Here is a 25,050-nt window from a genome sequence, read left to right on the forward strand (position 1 = left end):
CAGCCGCTGTCTCGCTTCCAGCGCACAAACTGCCCCAGTTCAGGAGGGGTCTAACCGAGTCTGGCCCCAAAACAGCAAGGTAGCAGCTCGTTTGGCCGGAAGGGAAAGTCACGATGCAGCACCCCAAGGGCCGGCCCGCAGGACGGGGCGCCGGGCGGCTGCGGACCCGGCCATCCTCCTCCTCGTCCCTCACCCAGCTGAGCAGCCCTCGGGTATGGGAAGCAATCGGTAAAGAAGAATTTTTCACGGTGTTATTCTTGGTCAAATCATTTTCCATGATTTGCCTGCAGAATATTTTACATCGGTTTTTGAGCTACAAAGTCAGCCTGTTGCAAAGAGCCTCATCTGACCTCAGGAAAATCTCCGCTATAAAAACATAACTTCCCTTAAATTGGTGGATTCGCTTTGCCTGGCTGAAGATGCCACTGAAATAAGCTCTCAAGCTCTGGCCGCCAAGACCTACCTGCTCCGCACGGCACCTGCGATTCGTGGCATTTGCAAAGACCGCTGAGGCACAGCCTGGCGGAAGCCAGGCTCGTTCAGACGGGAGGGCTGGCGCCTGAACGCAAGGAAACTTGCCCAAGGTTTCAGAGATCGTTTTGCAAGCCAATTAACACCACCACCAACAACCAGGTCTGAATATCCAGCAGCAAACATCCTAGCAGCATCGGGCAGTAACAAAGTACCTTCTGGAGACGGCTTTGCAAGCAGCCTTATTAAAACAGCACTTCTCATCCCTAAAAAAAATCCCCAAAGATCTGACAGACGAGTCTCTAGCTTTTTGTCACATACTCGCACACCTTTCAATGCCAGACAGCTCTAGAGAGTCATGTTCCCACTAGGCAGAAAACCAGAGTCCAGCTGAATCCTTAAAAGAAAGAACTTAGGGAAATAAGAGGGACTAAACGGTTATAATCAGATTTTTCGAAATCCGTGCAAGTCCATTAAAACACCGGGAACGACACGCAACGCGTCTCGGCGCTCCCCCAAACCCCCAGCCCGTTGCCGCCGCCTCCGGAAAGGGATGCGGGCTGCAGACCAGGTGGAAACCTGCTCCGCCGTAGGTCTGCTTTCCAGAGTCCAGCTGAGGGGTTTCCTGAGGTTTTGCCTCGTCCTCTCTAATGAGCGCTCCATTTTGCCACATGCCAATAAATCCCCCCCCCCCCCCCCCCGATCCTGCTGGGAGTGCTCGGAAAAAAAAAATACAGTGCAGAAAACCCCCGGGCACCCGCTGGCCCCAGCCCGGATCGCCCGGGCCCAGCGCCGCAATAGCGCTACATGGAAGGGAAAAACCGACCTCCGGGAAGCGCCTAAACCCTCGCTGCTACGTCGGCCCGTACCCGCGGCGTCCCCGGAGCCCAGCGGCGCCGAGCAGGCTGGCAGAGAGCAACTCTCACGTTTCCGAACAGCAACTTTTAAGATGCACGGACGTTGCCAGCCCGGCGCTGCGTGCAGCTGCTCAGCGGCGCGCGCAAACGCAAGGGGACGTTGCGAGCGAGACGCACCGCTCCGCTCCGGCTGCTTATCGAGAGGGGGAACCGCGCCGGCGCTGCGGCTGCTCGCCCCGAGGGACGGGAGCGGGACCGCCCGGCCCGCAGCCCGCCGCCGCCGCTGAGCCCCCGGCCCATCGCTGGGGCTTGCTCCCGGCCGCCGCTCATCCCCTGCTCCTCCTTCCCGGGAGCGAAGCTCCGTTTCCGCGTTCCTGGAGAGCAAAAGGGAGATCGCCAACTTTCACGTAACAAAAAGTTACACGTGCGGAGCAAAAAAAAAAACCCCAAAGCAACCCCAAAACCGTGCTGCCAGCATAGCTCACTGCTGAAAAGCTGCTGCCATGAATACAGATGTTCCCTAGCAAAAGGCAGACGAAAAGTTCTAGAAAACAGCTATTGCAATGAAGTCTTAACCGCAGGGCCGCTGCCGGTTTGCGCCTCGCACGTGTCCCGCCCGCTGCTCCGGCGGGCGCCCACCCGCACGAAACGCGCCCTCGAGATTGCAGGGTGCTGAGAAGGGGCGGCACGCTCGGCACGCTGCTCTTTCCTTCCCAGACGCCTTGTCGTAACAATCCCAGATCAGTCAATCGCTTTCCCCAGCGAGCGGCAGCGGTCGAGTCAGCCGCAGCGAGGGAGCACCAAGGCTGTCGTTGCTCGCGGAGGCGAACGATCCCATCGCCGAGGCTCCGAGCCCCATCCGCCAGCCCGCAGTCGGGTCCGCTCTCGGCGCCGCTCCGCGGGGACGCGCTAGCAGGTCCTGGCGAGCTGCAGCCAGCTCGGCCGGCTCGCCCTGCACCCCGCACAGGCGGGGCCGTGCTTTTGCACACGCGCGTGCGCGGAGGCGGCACGCATCCCGCGGCGGCATGCCCGACAAGCAGCAGGGCACCCTGCCGGGGCTCGCACCGGAGCCGCGCTGCCGCGGCTGCCACCACCCAGGCGCCTAGCCGGGGCCCCCCGCGGGGGCTCCTGCACGCGGGAAGATGCGTCTCCTGGGAAGACTCGCACCGGTAACGTCACGCAGCTCCCGCGCTGGGCTGCGGGTCCAGCAGCCGCCGGGGACAGACGCTGCGGGGCCGGGGATTGCTGCTGCTGCTGCTGCTGCAGGGAGGCGGTGGGACGGCCACCCTGGCACCAGCCCCGGCGCCGCATCCGGGTCCAGCCAACGCGCCGGCGTCGGCCACCCCGAGCAGCCGCGCTGCCCGTCCCGCCGCGGGAGCCGCCACCGAGACGAGCGCAAGAAGCCAAGAGAAGGGTTTCTCCCCCCCCGCATCGCGGGGACGCCCCCGAGCGCCGCGTCCCCGCGCGCCCCTCCGGAGACGGGCGCTGCTCGGAGCCGCGTGGGCTGCCCGCCGCTCCTGCCAAAACCGCCCTTAAAAAGAGATACTGCGAGTAGCAACAGCCGCTCGGCGGTCCCGCGCGGCCAAGGGGGCTCCGCAGAGAGCGATGAGGCCGTGGGAGGGAGCGAAGACGGCTCTTCAGGCGGCGGGACGGGAGCGCGAGCTGCCCGGCACGCCGGGGAAACGCCGCTTTCCCACCGCGGCGACCCAAGCGCAACGGCTGGCTGCTTCCCCGCGGTTCGAGGGCCGACGGGGGGGGCAGAGCACGTCACGCCGAAGCAAGCTGCTCTCCGAACCGATGCTGAGCCGCCCGGGTCCCTGCTCGGCCCTCTAACGCCGAACGAGCCCACCTCCTCGCAGAGAGAGGGATGCTGGTCCGGAAGCCAGATGGACATCTGGAAACCTCTTCTACGGGCAGGTCCCTCAAGCGTTGGTCCTCTCTATACGCTCCCCCCGCAACAAGGCTGTGCTTAATTATTAATCTAGCCGGAGAGCAATTAGTTTTGGCCGCTCGCTTGTGGTTCCCTCGGTCCCCGGCCCCGAGGGAGCAGCAAGGCAGGCGCTGGCAAGGGGGTTGGCTGGTATCTAGCCGATCGGAGGAAACCAGCCCCGGAAACGCAGAGCAAGCGTTCAGCCTCTCCGCTCGAGCTGAGCGGCAAGGACCGTTCGCGCCCTGCCGAAGAGGGAAGGCTCCAGCAGCCTCCCTTGCTCTGTTTCGGGGGGCAAAAAGCATTAATAAGGGGTGGTTTTATGGGTCAGGGCAAGGGACTCCGGGGAGCCGATGCCAACGCCTCTAGGGGCAGGGGGTGAGTGGCGGCACCGCGGCGGGGCGCAGGGCGGCCGAGCTCGGCCTCGGGCCTCTTTCGTTACCGGTAATCGAGCAGAAACGCGCAGCCGCGGGCGAAGGCGCAGCGGGCGGGGGGGGAAAGCGGCGCGGTCCTGCAGCTGGACCCCGGGCAGATGCAACACCGGCGGACTCACCGGACCATCTCCCTTCTCCTCCTCCTTCCTCCCCTTCCTGCACCCCAAGCAGCGAATTCTACAACGTGGATATATTTAAACCCAAGGCGGCTTGGCGGAGCTGTGCTAATAACTTCAATGCCATAAAATGGTGCACGTTATACAAGCCTTTCGCTTAGAGAAACCATTAGCGAGCCCGTTAGCGGGAGGGGAACGCAGCCCAGTGGTTTCCATGGAGACACCGGCGCAAGCAAAGCCTGAAAAGCGAAAGCCTCCATTTCCCAAACGTGTCACTCGGGCACGGGAACGTCACGGCTCGACAGGCAGCAGGAGAGCATCCCGCGCCGCACCGGGCGCAGCGGTTTAGCGCCTTCTCGGCCCCCGACCGACGCTCGCTCGGCTGCAGAAACGCAGCCGGGAACGTTTTCCCTCCGTTTAACTCCTTTGACTAAATTTAAAATTAAAATTAAAAAAAACCCAAAAACCCAACCAGCTCTCTCCGGCCGGTTCCCAGCGGGGCCGGCCTCGCTCGCAGACGCGCCGCGGGTCCGAGGGCTGCTAGGAAAAGACCTGCTCTTGCTGCTGAACCACCCGCGGAGGATGCGCTCGGATTTATTCTGCCCTTCACCCAGACCCCCGATCTCCTGCAAGGCGAACGCGCCCCCCGGCTACACCCCCGTCCCTAGGGCCAAGGCGGCCGGGTGCCGAGGAGCAGCCCCACCAGGTGCAGGAGCTGCGCCCCGCCAGCGGGACGCTCAGCCCACGGCCCGCTTTGCCGCTCAGAGCCACCCGCGGGAACGTGCAGCCGAGGAAGCCGCGCGGGGAGGGACCTCCAAGGGCACCTGCAAAAAGACCAGAGGAGAAGCGAGCGCTGCCCGGCCCCTCCGAGGCCGCGCTCTGCCATCAGCCTTTAACACTTGCTGATGTTTTTTTTTAAACGAGTCCGCGTCAGCGCTCGACGTACACCCAAAACGCCTCGCTTCCGGGAGCGAATCTCGATGCTTTTGAAGCGTTGGCCTATGCCCGGCGCTGGATTGAGCCACCCGGTACCACTTCTAACCGATTCCGCTCGGAGAGGCTTGCGCGTTTGCGGTAACAACCAAGCCGGGTTCCCAGGCCGGGGTCTCTTCGGCAGCGCGGAGCTGCTGCCCGAGCCGGGAACGCAGCCTCGAGCGAGGCCGCTCGCTTGCCCCGTCGCCGGGGACCCCGCAGACCGGGGCGCCGGAGCGACCCCGGAGCTGGAGCGGCGCCGGCTCCCAACGGACCTCGCTCGCGGCGCACGAGGAATATTCTTCCCGTTGCATGCATCAACAGGAAACGTTTGCTGTTGCTTTGCAATCCTTCGAGGGAGCGACCCGGCGCTTGGCTAGGACTGAAAATACTTCAGGCCCCTGTTAGACAACCAGGGCTGTATGAAAGACAGCGGTGCTCCGGCGCCCGCGTGCAGGGCGAGCGCTGGCAGCTCCGTCTCTCTCGGAGGCAGGCCAGCAGCAGCAGACGCGGCACCGCTCCCGCTTCGGCCCCTGCCCGGCCGCGGTGCTCCCGGCGCTTTGCCACCGGCCGCAACCTGCTCCGCCAGAGACGGAAAGCAAAGCGCCCGGGGCGGCGCGCCATGGGCCCCGCCGCTCTCCCAACCCCTCTCCCGGCGGCGCGGGACCGGCACGGCGCCCGCCGCCGCCCCCCGGGACGCGGCTTACATAATATTTAGCTTCCTAACGGCAAAGCGGCTGCAGGTAAACAAGCGCTGGACCTTCCCATTCCCCATTACCATAGTAACCGGTACCCGCACGCGGCGCCCGCCGAGGACGAGTGGACAAGCGCTCAGACGTGCAACACGCTGGCAGCGCGCTCAGTCTGCGAACACGGTTCAGATGCGCTTGGATGGGGTTTTTTTGTTTTTTTTTTTTCCTTTAAGGCAGGCAGTCTTGCACGAGCGCTTGCTGCTGGGAGCTTCGGGCGCAGCGAGCGCCAGGCCAGGCTGCTCGCTGCGCCAGCGCTCAGCGTCATCGCTGCAGGGCGCAAGCAAAGCCCCGCGCGCCCACGGCGCATCGCCCAGACCGTGACCTCCCCAGCTCGGGTCCCTCACCCTGTTGCAGATCAACGGAGGAGAGCGGCGCTCTCGGAGGAGGTTATCACGGCGGCGGCACCGTCTGCTCCGCGCCGGCGAGCTCCGGCTCCGGGCAAAGGCGAGCGCGGCCGGGGCAGCTCAGCCCGCTGCACAGCGCTCCCGCCGCGACGCTGCAACCCCCTCCCGAGCTCTGCCAAAAACCCAGCCCCGGGGTGCCCAAACACCTCAGCACGGGGACAGGCAGCAGAGGGGGAAGAAAAAAAACCCCCTGGAGCCCGCGCAGGGACTAGCCCACCTCCAAGCTGCCGCGTGCGGCGGTCCCGGGAGGCAAGGACCGCGGGAGAGCTGCCCCTCTGCGGCTGGCGCTGCTCGGCCGCCGCCGTCCTCTTCTCAGCCCCTCAGCCAGGCTAAAGGACGAGTTCTGGAGCCGAACCCCGCCGTGGTCTGCTCAGAGCATCTCGGGTGCTCTCCGCCCGAGCCGTGGGGAGCGCAGGCGACTCGGCAGGCGCCGCGCTATTGCCGCAACAGGGCGAGCAGCGGCAGGGCGCTGCCAGCACAGGGAATTTTCTTGCTTGGCACGTTAAAATCCACTCTTTTTTTTTTTTTTTTTGCAACACCCTCCCTCGTGCCAACCAAAGGCAAACGGAAGCGCACACCACCGTGCGCCCCGCTGCCCGCCGCTCCGGGGGCGCCCACCAGCGCGGGCCCCCGGCCGCCCCCAAACACGCACCCGGCGGGGCGGCAGCGCTGGCCGAGCCTCCTTCCCTCCGCGTTCAGACAAAACCCGGTTGTGCACAGCGGAATCCAACTTTTTTATCACCGATACAAGATGAAAGCAGATTTAAGGCAAGTTTATGCCACTAAAGATTCAAACCATTTTGCTCTAAAGCCCCATTTAAACGTTTCAGCCCCTGGCAGCCCCAGCACCGCAAGGCCAAACATCGCGGGGGCCTAAACGTCCTCGGCCCCCGCGAGGGTTTTCCGTGCCGCTGCACCGGCGAACTCCCACTCACAGCAGAGCTCTCAGGGACTTCCTGCAAAAACCTTCAAAGCCCCATCACCAAGTTACGGCCAAACATCGTCGCTCGCACAACCTTATGACGTGCCAAGCCATGCCTGCCTTCCCCGAGACGGGCAACCCAGCAGGGAAAGGCACCCGCACGAGGACACGGCGGCCGGGGCGCGCGGGCCAGCCCGCGGCCTCTGCCAGGGGACGCCTTAATTAAAACACGTGTCCAGGTGCCACTTTTCAAGCCTCTCCTGCACCGCTGTGCAACTTGCCTGGAAAAGAAGGTAAAGGATTGCAGAATTCAGCCGTTCTGGTCGGACGCCGAAGGGCCTCAGGGGCAAGTGGGCTTGTGTTCTCCGTGCAGAGAAACGAGCAGATTTGATTTAGATGCTCTGCATGCAAATAGGCCGTGCTTCGTTTCGGTCCTGGGGGCGGGAGAGGCCAGGGACAGCGCAGGGTGCCTCGGAGGGCGATTCACGGACGGAAGGAGCTGCATTTTCACCCAGGTTGAATCCCCTCTGCTGGCGACGGGCCCGTCCACCGCCACGAAGAGCAGCACGAGGCCACCAGCAGACCACGGCCACCACCATCGCCACGTCCCCTTCCCACGCTGGTCCATACCCAGAGCGAAACAGCACGGGGGGGGGGGGGGGCGAAGGGCCGTTCCTGCTTTCTGCCCCCGTGCAAACGGGGTTTGCACAGCCTCAGGAGGGGAGAGGACGGGGCGAGCCCCCGCGGCGGTCAGCGGAGCCGCCGGCGCGCTCGCAGCGGGAGACTCGTTCCCATCTGCCTGTTCCCGGGAATTGCATTTTCCGGCCCGGTCCGCAGCGCGCCGCTCCCCATCCCCGTAACGGGTTTTTAAGCTGTCTCACAGCCGTAACGACGAGAAGCGCCGCAGCCGGCCGACGCGCAGCCCCGAAGCGGATTACAGCGAACGGCTCTGCCGTTTCCCTGCCTTTCGCCAGCAGCTCCTGCAGATGTTTTTTCAATGCTCGCGCCCCGGCAGCCCGGGGGAACCGACGGCCGAGGCCGCCTGCCCCCGGCAGAGCTAACCAAACCTTTTACTCCCACGAGCCTGGGACGAGCCGGAGGCACGAGGACCCCGCCGGCGCCGGGGTCCGCTGCAGCCCGGGCAGGCGCCGCCGGCGCGGCCTTTGCAGGAGCCTCTCCCACGGACCCCCACGTCCAGCTCTCGCCGCTGCCGAAACGGATGCAACGTTTCACGCCGCACTTAAACACCAAATCCTTTCCGGGTCTGATTCACGGGACACGAAGCGGGTCAGGGAGCCCCGGCGTGCCGCGAGCAGGGCGGACTCCTCCGCGTTTTCGCACAAACCACGGTTTTAAGGGAGTTTTCTCTTTCCGTGCGCTCCCTCGGAGCCGTGGGAGAGCTGGTGTTTCCATCCGAAACGGAAGAGTCCGGACACGAGACAAGGAAGCATCGTTCTTCCTGGCCCCTCGCACGAGGGCGGCTCGGGTTTCGGGTGTCCTGGCACACGCGCTCGTGCGGACAGACTTAGGCGTTCGGACCCGTTTCCTTCGAGCGTGGGCAAGCGTTGGGAAATGCAGCTGAAAATGTGTTGCCAAGGGGGCCGAAGAGGGGCCGGGAGGGAGCCGGATGCTCATTCCCCACCGGCGCGTCCCGCGGCCGGGAAGGGGCTCTGCACCCCCGAGGCCAGCCCAGCCTCTCACTCAAAGAGCCACTCGAGCACTTCTCTGCTTTGAAGACTTTAATCTTATTTCTTCTTGCCTTTCCCTGAGGCAGGAATCGAGTTTGCTGTCCGCTGGGATTTCCAGCGGCGCACTTGAATTTGCAGTTTACTGGTGCGCTGCAGGATCGGAGCACACCGCGGAGGTGGATTTTTTTTTTTTTTTTCCAAATGCAAGAGCCAAAGGAACATGAATAAAATATGAGCAGATGCGAGCAAGAGGGTGCAGCCTGCCCCAGGCTCTGCTCCCAGCATCACTTGGCAGCTGAGCCGCCGCGTGCAAACGGCCGGCGCCGCTCGGAGCTGGAGAACCGCGTCCCTCTGCCAGGCAGCGGGGCAGCAGCTGAGAGCAAAGCGGGGCCTCCGCTTCGAGGCAAAAATGATGATTTACTCCCCCGAGTCCATCCTGGGAGCAAGGAAACGGGAAGCAGCAGCTGCAGAAGAGCCGCCGTCCCGAGCGCGGGACGTTAAACGCACCGATAAAACAAAGGCGCGTTTGCAGGAGCAGCCGCGACCCTCGCGGGCGAAGCTCTCCGAGCCGCGCGGCCCCGCCGTTGCCCCAGCTGCGTTCGTCCAGCCCCGCGGCACGGACAGACGGACGGACGGGCAGGAGCGGCGCCCGACTGCCGCGGCAGCCGCGCCGGGACGCGCGTGCTCCCAGACACCGGGGAGAACGGGTGGAAAATATCATAGCAAAGCTTCGGGCAGCTTTCCTTATCGCCAAAAAAAAAAAAGGTACGAGATCAGCTACTGGAGTCCAGTAAAATTCATGCAGTAATAAGAGATACAGAACAAGCCAATTTCAGACGAAGAGCTGCTGGGAAAACTCACATAAAATTGGCAGATACGCACACACATCCGCCCAACGCCGCCCCGTGTCACAACGCGGGCACGTCCGCAAGACTCCCTTCCCCGCGTCCCTTCCCAGCCGCAACGCTTGCACCCGCGTTGCCTCCGGCACCGCATCGCCAGGAAGAGGAAACCCCGAAGTTGGCCTAGGCGATACAGGCGGTGCATGAGGTCCTGGCTGCCCGCGAGGGTCCCAGCAGATCCTCAACCGCCTTTATCCGAGTTTGCAGCCACCATCCCGGAGCAGGGTCCTGCCCCGGCGGTGGCAGCTCCCGCAGCCCAGGCCAGCAGCTTTCTGCTTGATGTCCAGAGTCCCTCTCCTCCAATGCTCAGGACTAATTCTGTATAGAAAGACAGGCTGGAATTAATTTACTTCCATCTCTTTCTTCTGGCCTAAACAGATCCACTCCAATTTTTCCAGATCGATCCATCAGAAATTCCTGGCCCTGCTAACGCTCGATGCCAGCCGAGATAGGAACCAGCCCTCTGCTCTCCGGCGGCTCGCGGTCACCGCCGCTCTCCGGCGGGCACCCCTCTGCTGCTGCAAAGCCCAGGCCAGCGCGGTGCCTCGGGGGCTCGCCGGCGCCCTCCCACCCCTCGTCGCGCGGAGGCCGAGGCTCAGACCTGCCAAATCCAGTCCGCGGCCGGTCAGCCTGCGCGTCCTGCCTCGCTGGAACGGAGCTTCGCGGCCCTCCCGCAGAGCCGAGCGCTGGCGGAGCCGGCCGCTCGCCCGGCACCCGGCGTCCTGCTCTCAGACGGGTGCGCGCACACTCACCAAAAAATGAATAGAGCTGCAACAAATTTACTGGGCAAAGAATGATGTTATATATTACATACTACTGCTTCCAGCTCTGGAGAAGTGCAGGGGCTGAACGTAATCGAGAGGCCTTAAAAGCTGCCGTTTGTGACCCTGAGCTTCATTTACAGCGCCCAGCCACCGCTCCAGCGCGGAGACCGGCTGCGGCACAGCCAGGACGGCAGCCGGGAGCGCTCCCGCCGCCCGCTCGCCCTCGGCCCGACCCGCCGCACGCGGCCGGCCGCAGCTCTCGCCCAGACCAGCGAAGAGCAGAAGTATTTTCTGTGCAAAGTAGTACAAATTGAGGAGAGCCAGAGCCTGATCTGTAGGGGAAACATTGCGGGTGCGCTGGCCGCTCGGCGGGCCCCGGCTGCACCCCGCTCCCCGCCGGGGTGCCCGCAGGAGCCGGCACGGGCCCGCCGCACGGGACGAGGACGCTCGCTGCCCAAGAGCCGCGGCGAGAGGGAGCGAGCCCGCCACGCGCCTCGCAAGGAACGGGAAGCAGCTCTGCTCTGAGCTCACCCAGAAAAGCACTTTCTTACCGCGTCGTCACACCGATTAACACGGAAACCATCTCCCCCGCTAACGCAAAGAAACCCATTAGCGCCGCTCTCCAAGGAGAAGAGTCTCAGCGTTCATTTTTTTCTTTCCCCCCCCCTCTCTCTTTCACGTTCTTTTCATTTCAGGTCCAATTAGTGCAAAAATCCTAACTCGGGCAACTCGGCAAACCCCAAGAAAAAGCAGGCAGCCGCGGAGCCCCGCGGGCCGGGACGCAGCGCAGCGGGGCCGGCCGAGGAGCCGCGCGCCCCAGGGGGACGCCGCGGCCGCGCCAGCCTCCCGCGAGCCCCAGGCGCGCGCCGCCGAGCCGGATCCCAACGCGAACCTTCGTCCCGGAAAGGGGCGCAAGGCCGGGGATCAACCGCGCCTTTGCTTTCGGGGCTTTGGCACATCGTTCCTCGAGCTCGCTGTTCCAACGAGACAGAAGTATTGCTGGTGGCACAGCTTCAATTTCTGGGAAGGTTTCCGCTGTGTCCCTGCAATCACCGCGCAGCGCAGCTTCTTCAGCAGCCCTGAGAAAAACGGGATTCACACCTCCGATCCAGAAATCTGCTCCTCTCCAAGACGCCGTTCTCCTTGAAACTTTTAAAACATTAAGTTTACAAAAAAAAAAGCCAAGGCTCTAGCATCTCTCCGCGCCGACCATCGCACCACCAAAGCCTGCGGCGGGGCTTTTTGGGGCCCTTCCGGGCTTCGGGGCGCAGGCGCGAGCCCCCAGCGGCGCGGGCCGGGCTGCTCCGAGGACGGCTGCCCCCTCGATGCAGCCCAGCCGGGCACGAGCCGCCCGCGCAGCTCGGGAGGCTGCGGCCGGCCGCAGGCAACGACCGAGCGCCCCGCTGCCTCGCCGTGGCTGGGAAGCCCGAGGCCAGCGCCGGAGACGTCAGAAGCGGAGCCGGCGTCTGTCCAGCCCGGGCGCGCTCGGGAGGAAGCGGGAGCCCCCCCGGGGCAGAGCGCCGCCTGCAAAACCAAACCAGCCGCCAGGAAAACCGCCTTCCCGGGACATACCGACCGTCCGGGGCGAACCGAGACCTCCCGCACAGACTGGCAAACGCGCCGAGATTGCATCCAAGAGGTGCCCGGTTTTCCTAGCGGTTTCTTCTTCCCCCGGGCAAAGGCTGGGGAGCCCCGAGGCACCCGAGCTTCGCGTTAAGGCGGGGAGGGGGCAGCGATACCAGGGCGAACTGGAAGAAAAGGAATAACAATGCAAGGCCCTTCTGTCTGCAGGAAGCAGCCCGGTAATTCGGACGCGCGGCAGGCGAAGCGCAGGGCGCGCTCCGGGGACGACGGCGCCCTGCGCTACGGGAGGCTCCGCTCTGCCCGAGCCTCGGTCTGCGCCGCTATCCAAAACCCTCAGCTTGGCATCCCACGGCAGCCCAGAGCCTCAGGAGCGCTCTGGCACTTTTCCAGACGAGAGCAGAGGACTGATATTTCCTGATGAGCTAAAAACGCTCCCGCAACAGAAATCAACTCTAAAAAGAAAAAAGGCTGAAGGGCTACGCGCTCCCAAACCTAGGAGCGGAGAGGTACCATTTTGATGCATTTTTTCCATAACAGAAGCATCTTCATTTCCCTAGTATCATTCCATTCCATTTTCCAAATTTATTTAGAACAATATCCCTTTTTGTTTAAGGGACTACTGCAAACAAACAACAAAAAGCTAGGCGTTCTCCGTAACATAAAATGATAGGAGGAAAGGGAAAAAAAAAAAAAACCCAAACCTAAGAGGCCATTAGGAATTGTAATGCCAGATTAATTCTAAATGCATTTCTATTCATTTAGATTTGCTCAGGCCCACACAACCCATTAGCCGCAGCTTGGCGCGCATCTAATGGTCTGACGTCCTCGAAAATCAGCCGCTGGCCCCCAGCCCGCCGGGACTCGGGCGGCGTCCAGCACCCCGGCGCGGGAAACGGGGCGGCCGCGGCCTCCGGCGGGACGGAGCGGGACGGGACGGCGCTCGCGGCCGCAGCCGGCGAGGCTCCGAGAACCGCTGCCGGAAGGCGCCGGCGCGCAGAAATAACGCGGCGCCTCTCGCATTGGGCTCGGAGCAATTAATTTAGCATCGCTTGGCAGCACGCCGCGACGGCCGGCACCCGCCAGCCCGCGCTGCCCCGACCTGCGCGCTGCTACCTGCAGGCTAGTTCGCTCCAGGCAGAAAACCTGATCCCCCCCGCCCTGGCATTGCACAGAAGAGGAGCTGCGGCGTGACAGTTTCGTTATTAGAGATGCACAAATTAAAAACAAAGCGCGCTCTTGCAGCAGCAGCAGCCGCCGCCTCCAGTGTCATCAGCGCTGAGTTTCATCCGCATCGCAACGCCCGCGGCGAGGGGCACAACCGCACCGCTCCCGCAAACAGCATCATCCTAACGGAGACGCATACGCAAAAAACGATTTCCACGTCCAAAGCAGATTATTAGCGCTTCACAAAGAAGATTAATATTAAGTTTTAGGGCACGTATACGATCTCCCTTGTTGTATAATCTGCCCGTTTCAAATACATGCGCTACGAGCAGCTCTGTTACAGAAGTAAATTAACCCTAATTTGATTGCTTCTCAGTAGCAGCACTTTCAGCACTCTAATCAATAAGTCACAGGATTTTAAGGCTGCCCTTGGTATCCATCACTGCAATCAGTAATAAAACGCTTTTCATTTTAAGAACAGCTGAAATACTGTGTAATTACCTTTGTACAAAATTGTGGCTCGGATTTTGGTAACTTTACCAAGCCCTGTAACTCAGCCAGCTGTTACCCGGATGACAGCTCTGTACCAAAAATCTATCTGCAGGAGAAAAACACTTTTTTCCCCCCAAAAAGCTTTCTGAGCAGTCCCTCATCCCTTTCACCAGCCGCTGCACTATGAAGTTATTGTTCATACACCAGCTGACAAGCAACTTGGAGGCACTGATCTCAGAAATCCTCCAAGAAAAAGATCTGAGACACCACTGAGAAGCGTCCTGGGGGGAAAGAAAATCAGAAGGCGTTAGGAGGGAAGCGCGGGCTGCCTCCAGGAAGGGCGTCCGAGCCCTGGGCTCGCATCGGGACGCCGGGAAGCTGACAAGGTTACATTTTCGCCTCTGTCCTGGATCACAGGCGCAGCAACATCCGACGCTTTCATCCGTGCTCGGGGCAAGGCTCTTGCAAGTTTTGAAACCCTGCTTGTCGGAAAGGGCAAGTCGGGAGCGCGCGGGCGCCGGGGAAGCGGTGCGAAGGAGGGCGGCCGGCTACGGCGAGGAGGTGCCGACCCGCGGCGCCGGCCCCGCCACGGGGACGCGGCGCCAAAGCTATCGCGCCGCAGCACTTCGCACCCGAGCTAGACAGTTTTCTCGAGTTGCTTTTTCCCCAGCACGGCGACCCGAACCGCCCTCGCCCGAGGGCTGAGCCTCCCCGCAGGCGGCTGCGGCACAAGCCAGGCATCGCCGGCTGCAGCAGATGGTTCAGGAACTGCCAGCGAGGCACCGAGTCCCTAACGCTCGGGCCAGCGACTCCAGCCAGGCGTGCTGAAGGCTGTTGCTTTGGTAGCGAGAGCTCAGAGGAGCTTCCAGGGCCTCGGCGCAACGGCCGCCTCCTCTCCGCCCCCGGAGCTCCCTTGCTCCCCCAAAGCCTGCTCCGATTTCCGTAGCGCAGCGCCGCAGCAGCCCCCTTCCCCTCGCCGGGCTCCGCTCAAGCTCTGCGGCCCGGGGCGCGCGGGGCAGCGCCGCCTGGACCGCGGCGCCCCGGCAAAGCCGCAGCCGCCTTCCATGGGCACCGTCGGCCCTTTCTCTCCGTCCTGCGCGTTCTTCCCCAGGCTCCTGGGCCCAGCTACAAAACACTCCTGCACAGCAAAGGATGCTCTGCCCAAGCAGCAGGATCGAGCTCGGCATCCGAACCGATTTCCCAGCTCTAGAGGCAGGAAGGCGACGAGCCGTCACCCCGTCCGCCTCCCGTTCCCCTCCTCGTCTAGCAGGCTGTCTGCCACCTCGAAGGCTTCGCCGCCGCGGGGCCGGGCCGGTCCCCCCTTCCGGCACGAGGGGCGGCAGCGCAGGGCACAGCGCCCTCCGGAAACGGGCACGTAAAGGGGCAGGAAAATACCGACACCGTCTCCGCTCCTCTCGCTTGCCCATCGGTTCAACCCAGCTGCAGCTATGAACCGGCACGGGATAAATTCCAAAACATCAAATTTTTTTTTTTTCTTTTTCTCTCCTTCTTGCCATGAAATATGGAAAACCTTCAAAGACTCAGACTCCAGGCACTACAACAGTCCCTCTTCAGCTTTTACAAGAGCGAAACACCGTTTTGATTGCATCTCTCGGGACTACTACCCCGTCAACATAATACAAAATGACACAAGCATCCCCAGGACGTTATTTTCCAGGCGCCTGCTCTCAGGCCGGGGAACGCACCACGGTGCGCGGCGCCGAGAAAGCGGCCGAGCGGCGGGAGCGCCGAGCAGCGGGGCCGCCGCCGCCGGGATGCTCTGGTCCTCGCCAACAAGGGAGCGTTAATCTCTCAGTCCAGCGTCCTCGCGTCACGGACGCGCTGCCAGGACAAGGGAATAAGAGAGCAACGTGCTGCTCCCTGCCCTGCCTGCAGCCGGACCTGGCGGTGCGCGTCCGGAGCCCGGAGGGGCTGCAGGGGCGGCACCGCCTCGCTCCCGGGGGGCCCTTGGGTAAAAGCAGAGCTATAAAGCACCTGGACATCCTCCAGCTATGCACGGAAATAGCCATGCTCGACCGCTCGGGCGCCCCGGCACGGGAGGCGGGCAGCAGCGCTGCCACGCGAGCCCGGCTCCTCCAGCTGCCGCAGTGCCGGCGGTTGCCCACGTCTCACCCCTCCGCGGCTCAAACGCGGGCGCCCGCGCCGCCGTCCCCCTGGCCGGGAGCCGCGGGGTCGCCGCTCCCTCCGCTCGCTGCAGAAAGCGAGGTGGGTTTGCACGTCCTGCAGGGGCTCGGAGTCCTGGGCAGCGGATAGGGTGCTGCTGCTGTGCTGGGTTATTTTTAAAAGCAGCTCTTAAAGAGGTAGGAAGAAAGCATTCTCCGTTTCCGAAGCATACAGGAGCCTCTCTGTTACGTCATCTTAGTCGGCTAGAACTTTTTCCCCACGTTTTTTGTTTTCATTTCACATCTCCGACGAGAAAAGGATTCTGCTTTTGTTGACAAGTGGGTTTTGCACATCCCTACAGTCTGGCACTATGCACCATATCACAACACTGCAAAGTTTTGCTTGCAAGATGTTTCACAGAGAATTTTTTTGTTGTTTTATTTTTGAGGGGCTTTTTTGTGTTTTGTTTTTGTTTTTGTTTTTTAACTATTAAAAAGAATGAAAGCTACTTGTGGAAACTGTGTAACTGGCCAGGTGTTCAGCCCCAAACGCTTATTCTCCCACGAGCTTTCCGTTTGTCACAAAGCGAGGGACGCTGCGCCGGACCGAAGGGAAAGGGAGAAGGCAGACGGACACCTGCGGTTACCCGGGAAATCGGCAAGTATTTGCGAACGAAACCGCCCGGCAGAGGCCTGGACTTTGTCCTCTGCGAAGATGACACCGAGCAGCACGCGGTGCTGCCGGCACAGCGCTACGCCCTTGGGAGAGGGTGCCGTGCTTCCAGGGCACCGCCGGCGGCAGCGGCGGGCGCAACGCCGACGCGCCGCTGCAGCCGTCAGATCGCTCAGCAGCTGCGCGACGCCCCGAGACGCAAGCCCAGAGGGGCTCCGGTTTTTGCTGACCCAGGGAACGGGAGGATGGTTTTTAAGCAGCTGGAGAAACGTTTTGTTATTCCTCTGCGCGATAACCGTCACCGACCTGTCAAATCCTGCAGCCCGGCCCCCCGGAGGCCGGCACCGCCTCGCCGCGCCGCTGCCTGCCGGAGGGCAAGGGAGCAGCCAGGTTTACCGAAGCCCTTCGGCAGACGCTTACCCTGAAGTCGATTCCAACCGTGGAAATGAAGCTGCCAGCGAGGAAAGCGCCGTCTTTGAACCGCACCAGCAAGCACGTTTTGCCGACTCCCGAGTCGCCCACCAGCATCACCTGCAAAACGGGGAGGGGGGGGGGGGGGGAAGGGAATTAAACATCATTTTTTCTGAAAGAAACCCAACCACAGTGATTATCCACCTCCACCCCGAAAGCCACAAGGCGGGAGCGTGCAGCAGGTTCCTTATTCCGGAGGATATCAAACACATCTAGGAGCCAGGTCCTCGGATCTCGGAGCCTCCCGCTCCGGCGAGGTCCCAGCAGGATGCCGGGCTTGGCAGGCTGACAGCTCCCCGCGGCTGAGAAATACCGAGCTACGTAATAAACCTGTATTAACAGCCTTTGTACCCGCTTTGATTTGCACAGCTTTACGCTTAAATGGCATGATTACATCTCTCTTAAAAATGGACTGCCATTATCCTTTTGTAAGTCATTAGCCCATGACTGAATTTAAATGGTTTTTAACTAAGGCACTGCCCTGGGTCAAACCAAATCCAGGCAGGATTCATCAGAAGGGGAAAAAATAAAATAAAACACCGCCAGCGACTTTGCCGCTTCGCCCGCGAGCGGGCCAGGGAAGAGCAGCCGCAGGTGCGATGCCGCCGGGCTCCCTGAACCATCACCACCAGGGCAGGGAACTCACCGCGTCCGGAAGCGTATTGTTGTGGATAAGATCCAAGGGAAGGTTGGGGGGGGGGGGGGATACCTCATTTTTAGTACAAAATAGTACTAACGCTCGCATAACTTTTCGGCCACCCCTGGTAGAGCAGGCCGCCCAACGCGGCCGGAGGGCCCCGCGCTCGGGTGACAAGGTTTAGCGACGGCCTTCGGCAGGACTCAGGAGCCTCAAGAGAGGGCTGGGGTGGGGGGGGAGCTAACGCTTGACATACAGGTATTTACTGAATACGAAGCAATTCGTCTCCATCACGGATTCAGAAGAGGAAAAAAAAAAAAAAACCCCAGCAAGGCCGGCAGCGGCGGATTTTACCAGCTGGCGCTTTCCGGCGTACCGGAGGCATCGCCGCGCGACCGGGGCGCGGGAAAGCCGCCGTCGGCCCGGGGGAGGCTCCGTCGAGGGAGCCGCCGGGGAAGGGGAGGGGGGGGTCCGCCGGGGGGGGGGGGGACCGTTTCAGGGCAGCAGCTGAACCCACTTGCTGCAGCCGCACCCGGGGGGGGGGGGGGGGAGAGCGATGCCTGCAGGCTCGGGGGCTGCCGAGCCAAGCGCCCACCGAAGGGGTCAACTCGGGCCTCCCGCACCACCCCCCCCCCCAGCCCGACGGGCGGCGCAGCGCTGCGGCTGCAGCCCGACGGGGCGCGGCCGCTGCCCAGGAGCCGCCGGGGCCGCTGGCTGCGGGACCCCCCCCCTCACCGCCGGCCGCGCACCTTGAAGGCCACGTCGTAAAACTCGCCGCTGCTGCTCAGCGAGGGCCGCCCGGGCGCCGCGGGGCCGTTGCGGGGCAGGTCGGGGGCGGGCGCGGAGCCCCGCGGGGCGGCGGCGCGGCCGGGCCCCTGGGCGGCGGCGGCGGCGGGCAGCGCGGAGGAGGGTGCGGCGCCGCCGCCCTTGCTCCTCGCCGCCTTCTTCCGCGACATGCCGGGGCCGCGCCGGGCGCTGAGGGCGCGGGCTGTGCCGGGCCCCGCCGCCCCGCGCCGCCGCCGCCGCCGCCGCCCGGCCCCGCCCCGCCCCGCCCCGCCGCCAATGGGAGCGCCCCGGGGGCGGGGCCTCGCCTCGCCCCGCGCCTCGACGGGGCGGGGGGGCGGCGGCGGGCGCGGGGTGGGCGCGTGGGGAGCAGGGCGGCGTGTGCTGGCGCGGGAGCGGGGCGCGTGCACACACACACGCGGGGCGTTTGCACACGGGGAGTGGGGAACAGGATGTTGGCACCCACGGGGAGCGGGGCACGGGCGCGTGCACACGCACGGGGAGCGAGGAGCGGGGCGTTTGCACACGCACGAGGAGCGGGCACGGGGCGTTTGCACACGCACGGGGAGCAGGGCACGGGCGCGTGCACACGCAGGGGGAGCGAGGAGCGGGGTGTTTGCACACGCACGGGGAGCGGGCACGGGGCGTTTGCACACGCACGGGGAGCAGGGCACGGGCGCGTGCACACGCAGGGGGAGCGAGGAGCGGGGTGTTTGCACACGCACGGGGAGCAGGGCACGGGCGCGTGCACACGCACGGGGAGCGAGGAGCAGGGTGTTTGCACACGCACGGGGAGCGGGCACGGGGCGTTTGCACACGCAGGGGGAGCAGGGCACGGGCGCGTGCACACGCAGGGGGAGCGAGGAGCGGGGTGTTTGCACACGCACGGGGAGCAGGGCACGGGCGCGTGCACACGCACGGGGAGCAGGGCGCTTGCACACACACGTGGAGTGGGCATGGTGCGCTTGCACACACACAGGGAGCGGGGCACGGGTGCGTGCACACACACGGGGAATGGGGCGTTTGCACACACACAGGGAGCGGGGCACGGGGCGCCTGCACACACACGGGGAACGGGGCGCTTGCACACACACGTGGAGTGGGAATGAGGCGCTTGCACACACACAGGGAGCAGGGCACGGGGCGCTTGCACACGCACGGGGAACGGGGTGTTTGCACACATGTGGAGCAGCCATAGGGAGCGGGACATGGGCACTTGCATAGACATGGGGAGCAGGGAACAGGGCATTTGCACATGGGGAGTGGGGCACGGGCACTTGCACTCAGGGACTGATGCTCAGGGCATTTGCACACGCACATGGGGCACAGGGCGCTTGTGCACACACAGGAGAAGGTAGCACACATTTGCACACATGGAGTGCAGTACATAGCGCATTCGCACACCTACAGGCAGCAGGGCACGGTGCAGTTGCACGCGCAGGGAGGTGGCACACATTGGCACACATATGCAGGCAGCAGTGCGTGGTGCGTTTCTGCACACGCAGGGAGCCATGCGTGGTGCATTTGCGCACCTGGGAGCAGCAGTGCTCTTGCGCGCGCACAGGTGCAGCACACGTTTGCATGCCCATGCAGGGAGCAGCGTGCAGTGCGTTTGAGCAACCACGCAGAGCAGCAAAGGGTGCACTCGCACGTGTGCGTGGGAGCAGCGTGGGGGCACTCCCACCTGCATGAAGGGAGCAGCGCACCGTGCGCTCGCGCGTGCCGGAGGGGAGCAGCGGGGGGGGGGGGGGGTTCACGCTTGCGAGGGAAGCGGTGCCCGCAGCTGAGCCCACGAGTCGTGGGGCTCTGGGCGACGCAGCAAACCCCGCTGGGGCGGAGGGCGCGGGGCCCCCTCGGCCAGCAGCGCTGCCGCCGAAACGGCACCTGAGGCACCCGAGATTTGCTCCGCTGAGATAAATGCATTTAGCTGCGTGACCTGTTTGCCGCGGCACGGCCTCACCCTTACCGGAGGAGGAGGCTCCAACGGGCCGAGCCACGCGGCAGCGGAGGACACGGTACCCGGCGAGGGGCCAGGCGGGCGCCCGGCGCCCCGGGAGCCCTTCCCGCTGCAGCGGGGCGAGGGCGCCGGGCGCGCGGCCGGGCCGGCTTGGCGCGGAGCCGCTGCGGGCACCTTCCCGCTCCTTCCCTCCAGGCTCCCCGCTTGGCCCCGGGCCGCCCCCGACGCGCCGCGAGAGCAGGCGGCGTCTGCAGCCACCGTCGACGCCGCGGCGGGAGCAGGGAGCAGAGAACGAGCTTGTCATCACACCGGCGACTGACAGGCCCTTGGCCAGCCGGCCCCGACCCAGCACCCCGTTCCGATCCGCACCTGCGGGGGCTCAGGGTGGGCACCCTGCTCCTGCAGCACCCATGGGGGCTTGGGGTGGGCACCCACCTCCTGCAGCACCCATGGGGTTTTGGGGTGGACTCCCACCTCCTGCAGCACTCGGGGGGGCTCGGGGTGGGCACCCACCTCCTGCAGCACCCTGCAGGGCTTGGGGTGGGCACCCACCTCCTGCAGCACCTGGGCAGGCTCTGGGTGGACACCCACCTCCTGCAGCACCCACGGGGACTCGGGGTGGGCACCCACCTCCTGCAGCACCCATGGGGGCTTGGGGTGGGCACCCTGCTCCTGCAGCACCCATGGGGTTTTGGGGTGGACTCCCACCTCCTGCAGCACCTGCGGGGGCTTGGGGTGGGCACCCTGCTCCTGCAGCACCCGTGGGGGCTCAGGGTGGGCACCCACCTCCTGCAGCACCCGCGGGAGCTCGGGGTGGGCACCCACAGCCGGCCTGCACGGAGCAGCCCTCGGTGCCCTGCGCCGGGCGCCCCGGGCAGCGCCCGCAGCCGCAGCACCCCTGGGATCTCCCGCGGGGGCCGCGGCGCCCGTTCCCGGCCTGCGAAGCCCCTGGGCTCCCGATCGCTCCCGATCGCGGCGCGGAAGCGGCTCCCTCCCGCCCCGCAGCAGCGCGGGCGGCAGCTGAGCCCTTCGCCTTTCGTCGCACGGGTGCCTCGGAGGGGCTCGGGTGCCTGTGCGGCGCCCGGGCCCGGGGCAACGCGTTCCCCAGGAGGGGCGCGCCTGCAGCCTGCTTCTCCCTTTTGGAAGACGTGCGTGAAGAAACAGAGCCTGCCGAAAAATCCCAGCCATGCCTGGAAACGTTCCTCATACGCTTACAGGAACTAATCAGATAACGGTGCTCAGACCAGGGGCAGAGATTTCCTAAAAATAGATTAACGAACAACACACGCCCGAAGACACGGCGCGCCCTGGTGAAGCAGGACGGCGGGCTCCGGCCGGCCGCGGCGCAGGGCCGCCGCTGACAGCGGCTATTTGTTACTCCGCTACATCTACACGTAAGCAGATTTGTCTTTAAAGGCGGAAAATCAGCTTCTGCCCAGCAGGACTCTTAACCCAAGCGCTGGCGTATTCCAGCCAACGGAGGATGCTCAGAGCGCTGCAGCACGGCCCCGGCTGCCCGTGGGTGCAACGCGGCTCCCGCTGCCCATCGGCACAACGCGGCTCCCGCTGCCCATCGGTGCAATGCAGCTCCCACTGCCTGTCGGTGCAACGCGGCTCCCGCTGCCCATCGGTGCAACGCGGCTCCCGCTGCCCATCGGTGCAATGCAGCTCCCACTGCCTGTTGGTGCAACGCAGCTCCCGCTGCCCATCGGTGCAACGTGGCTCCCGCTGCCCATCGGTGCAACGCGGCTCCCACTGCCTGTCGGTGCAACGCGGCTCCCGCTGCCCATCGGTGCAACGCAGCTCCCGCTGCCCGTCGGTGCAACGCGGCTCCCGCTGCCCATCGGTGCAACGCAGCTCCCGCTGCCCGTCGGTGCAACGCGGCTCCCGCTGCCCATCGGTGCAACGCAGCTCCCACTGCCTGTCGGTGCAACGCGGCTCCCGCTGCCTGTCGGTGCAACGTGGCTCCCGCTGCCCATCGGTGCAACGCGGCTCCCGCTGCCCGTCGGTGCAACGCGGCTCCCGCTGCCCATCGGTGCAACGCGGCTCCCGCTGCCCGTCGGTGCAACGCAGCTCCCGCTGCCCATCGGTGCAACGCGGCTCCCGCTGCCCGTCGGTGCAACGCAGCTCCCGCTGCCCATCGGTGCAACGCGGCTCCCGCTGCCCGTCGGTGCAACGCGGCTCCCGCTGCCCGTCGGTGCAACGCAGCTCCCGCTGCCCGTCGGTGCAACGCGGCTCCCACTGCCCATCGGTGCAACACGGCTCCCACTGCCCATCGGTGCAACGCGGCTCCCACTGCCCGTCGGTGCAACACAGCCCTGGCTGCCCGTGGGTGCAACGCGGCTCCCGCTGCCCGTCGGTGCAACGCGGCTCCCACTGCCCATCGGTGCAACACAGCTCCTGCTGCCCATCGGTGCAACGCAGCTCCCGCTGCCCATCGGTGCAACACGGCTCCCGCTGCCCATCGGTGCAACGCAGCTCCCGCTGCCCATCGGTGCAACGCGGCTCCCACTGCCCATCGGTGCAACACGGCTCCCGCTGCCCATCGGTGCAACGCAGCTCCCGCTGCCCATCGGTGCAACACGGCTCCCACTGCCCATCGGTGCAACACGGCTCCCACTGCCCGTCGGTGCAACGCGGCTCCCGCTGCCCATCGGTGCAACGCGGCTCCCGCTGCCCGTCGGTGCAACACGGCTCCCGCTGCCCGTCGGTGCAACACGGCTCCCGCTGCCCATTGGTGCAACGCAGCTCCCGCTGCCCGTCGGTGCAACGCGGCTCCCGCTGCCCGTCGGTGCAACGCGGCTCCCACTGCCCGTCGGTGCAACACGGCTCCCACTGCCCGTCGGTGCAACGCGGCTCCCGCTGCCCATCGGTGCAACGCGGCTCCCGCTGCCCGTCGGTGCAACACGGCTCCCACTGCCCGTCGGTGCAACGCGGCTCCCGCTGCCCATCGGTGCAACGCAGCTCCCGCTGCCCGTCGGTGCAACGCGGCTCCCACTGCCCGTCGGTGCAACACAGCCCTGGCTGCCCGTGGGTGCAACGCGGCTCCCGCTGCCCGTGGGTGCAATGAGGCCTCGGCTGCCCATGGGTGCAACGCGGCTCCCGCTGCCCGTCGGCCCCCAGCTGCCTGCAGGCTCAGGCCGATGCTAAGGCCGGCGCTGCCCGTCGGCGCGGTGTGGGCACCTGGGGCTGAGCACCAGCTCCGCACGAATGTGCCCCTTTGGGATTTCAAATGGAGGGGTTTTCTTGTGCACGGACACGTGCAGGGCTCTCTGCGCCACGCCACGCTCGGAGCCACGCTCGGGCTCTCGCTGCCCGTTTTGCTCCCGGCGGCGCAGGACGCCCCGTGCCGGGCGGCACTCGCGGCACGGCCGCGCCGGCGGCCGGGGCTGCGGGGACGTTCCTCCCCGCGGCGGGAAGCGGGTGGCTTTGGGGGGCCGGCTGGGCAGAGGGCCGGGCGCCCCCAGGAGACGCCGGACGGGCAGGACGAGCCTCGCGGCCGCTCCCCACGCCTCTGCTCAGCAGCGCGGCCCATCAGTTGTTTTCGTGGGGGAACCGATTGTCTTCTTTTTGCAGCTGTGAAAGTGAAATTCCTACATTTTGCTGGAAGACTTTTTTTTTTTTTGACTCTTTCGTACACTGCCAAGGCAACGCAAGCCGCCTGCCTCGGCCTCCTTGTTCCAGCTCGCGGCTGTCGCGCGCGCCGTCCCGCTGCTTCCCACGCCGGCTCCTTGGCTCGGCGCCCTCGGGGCTCTCGGAGGGCAGCTCGCACCTCCCGCATCGCCGTGGTGCTCCCTGCGCGCCCCCAGGACCTCAGACTAGTGCTTGTTTCTTGGCATCAAACCCCGTAATTTATTTGCCAGGCAAGTTCTATTTAGGAAGCAGCAATGCATGGCTTTCGCCCGCGAACAAGCAGCTCCGGTCGGACGGGCTTGCATTCGTGTTTGCATTCGGTCTTCAGGCACAGCCTTCCCCGCCCGACCCTGCCGAGGCCCAGAGGCCGCGGGCTGGCGCCCGCGCAGCGGAGCAGCCCGGCCCCGTCAGACACGGTGCAGCCCTGCACCCTGGGCCAGCAGAGCACGTTGCCGGAGCAGGTTGTGCAGGGGAAAGTGCTTGCCTTGCACATCAGCTCCTCCAGTAACCCTGGCGGCTCGATGCTGGGTCCGGCATGGGAGCAGGGCAAGGAGGTGGCCACAGGAGGCCCTGCGAGGCCCAGCCTTCGCCCACCCTCCCTGTGCACACCTGCCCGTGCATCACCTCCTGGTGCATCATCTCCCTGTGCATCACCTCCTGGTGCATCACGTCCTGGTGCATCGCCTCCCCCTGCATCACCTCCCTGCGCATTGTGTCCTGGTGCATCATCTCCCTGTGCATCATGTCCCGCTGCATCACGTCCTGGTGCATCACTTCCCCACGTATCACCTCCTCATGCATCACCTCCTGGTACATCGTGTCCTGGTGCGTTGCCTCCCGGTGCAACCTCCCCGCACACCGCGTCCCCGCGCATTGCCGCGCCAGAGGCACCCAGTGACCCAGGGACGGGGAAGCCCTAGGCACACGGAGTCTGCTCATGACAGCAAAGGTTACGTCCGTGAGCGCCGGCAAACTCTGCTCGCTGGAGAAACCTCTGCTCAGCGGCGGCAGACGGGAGCTACTCAGCCGAGGAGCTGAGGGGTCGGACACATTCGCCATCTCCTGGTGCCGCTGCACCACGACCAGGTCTGTCCTGCCAGGAGCTCACCCAGCAAATCCGGGCACCTGCCCGCCCGCCGGCCAGCGCGCGGCCCCTCTCCCCGCACCGCGCGGGCTCTGCGCTCCCGGGGGAGCTGCCGGCCAGCTCTGCGCCACGCGCTGCAAAACAGCCCTGCGCCACGGGCTGCCACGTTCACACACTGCATAAGTTGCTGCTTTGGGAGCAACTTCTGGTGATAGCTGCAGACGGCTCCCTAAGGGTTTC

At 64.7% G+C, this 25,050-nt stretch overlaps 1 protein-coding gene across 1 annotated transcript in view; it reads right to left on the reverse strand.

Annotated features, from left to right (window-relative positions):
- Positions 1-18,309, reverse strand: part of RAB26 (RAB26, member RAS oncogene family) — a 38,591-nt gene extending 20,282 nt beyond the window's left edge. The window contains exons 1-2 of the mRNA XM_068908641.1: positions 18,103-18,309; positions 16,666-16,776 (exon numbers count right to left, since the gene is read on the reverse strand). Coding sequence (XP_068764742.1) covers positions 16,666-16,776; positions 18,103-18,309 — 318 coding nt within the window. The remainder of the gene's footprint in view (positions 1-16,665; positions 16,777-18,102) is intronic.
- Positions 18,310-25,050: the final 6,741 nt, after the last annotated feature.

This window comes from Struthio camelus, chromosome 15 (genome assembly GCF_040807025.1).
Source record: "Struthio camelus isolate bStrCam1 chromosome 15, bStrCam1.hap1, whole genome shotgun sequence".
NCBI lineage: Eukaryota > Metazoa > Chordata > Aves > Struthioniformes > Struthionidae > Struthio > Struthio camelus.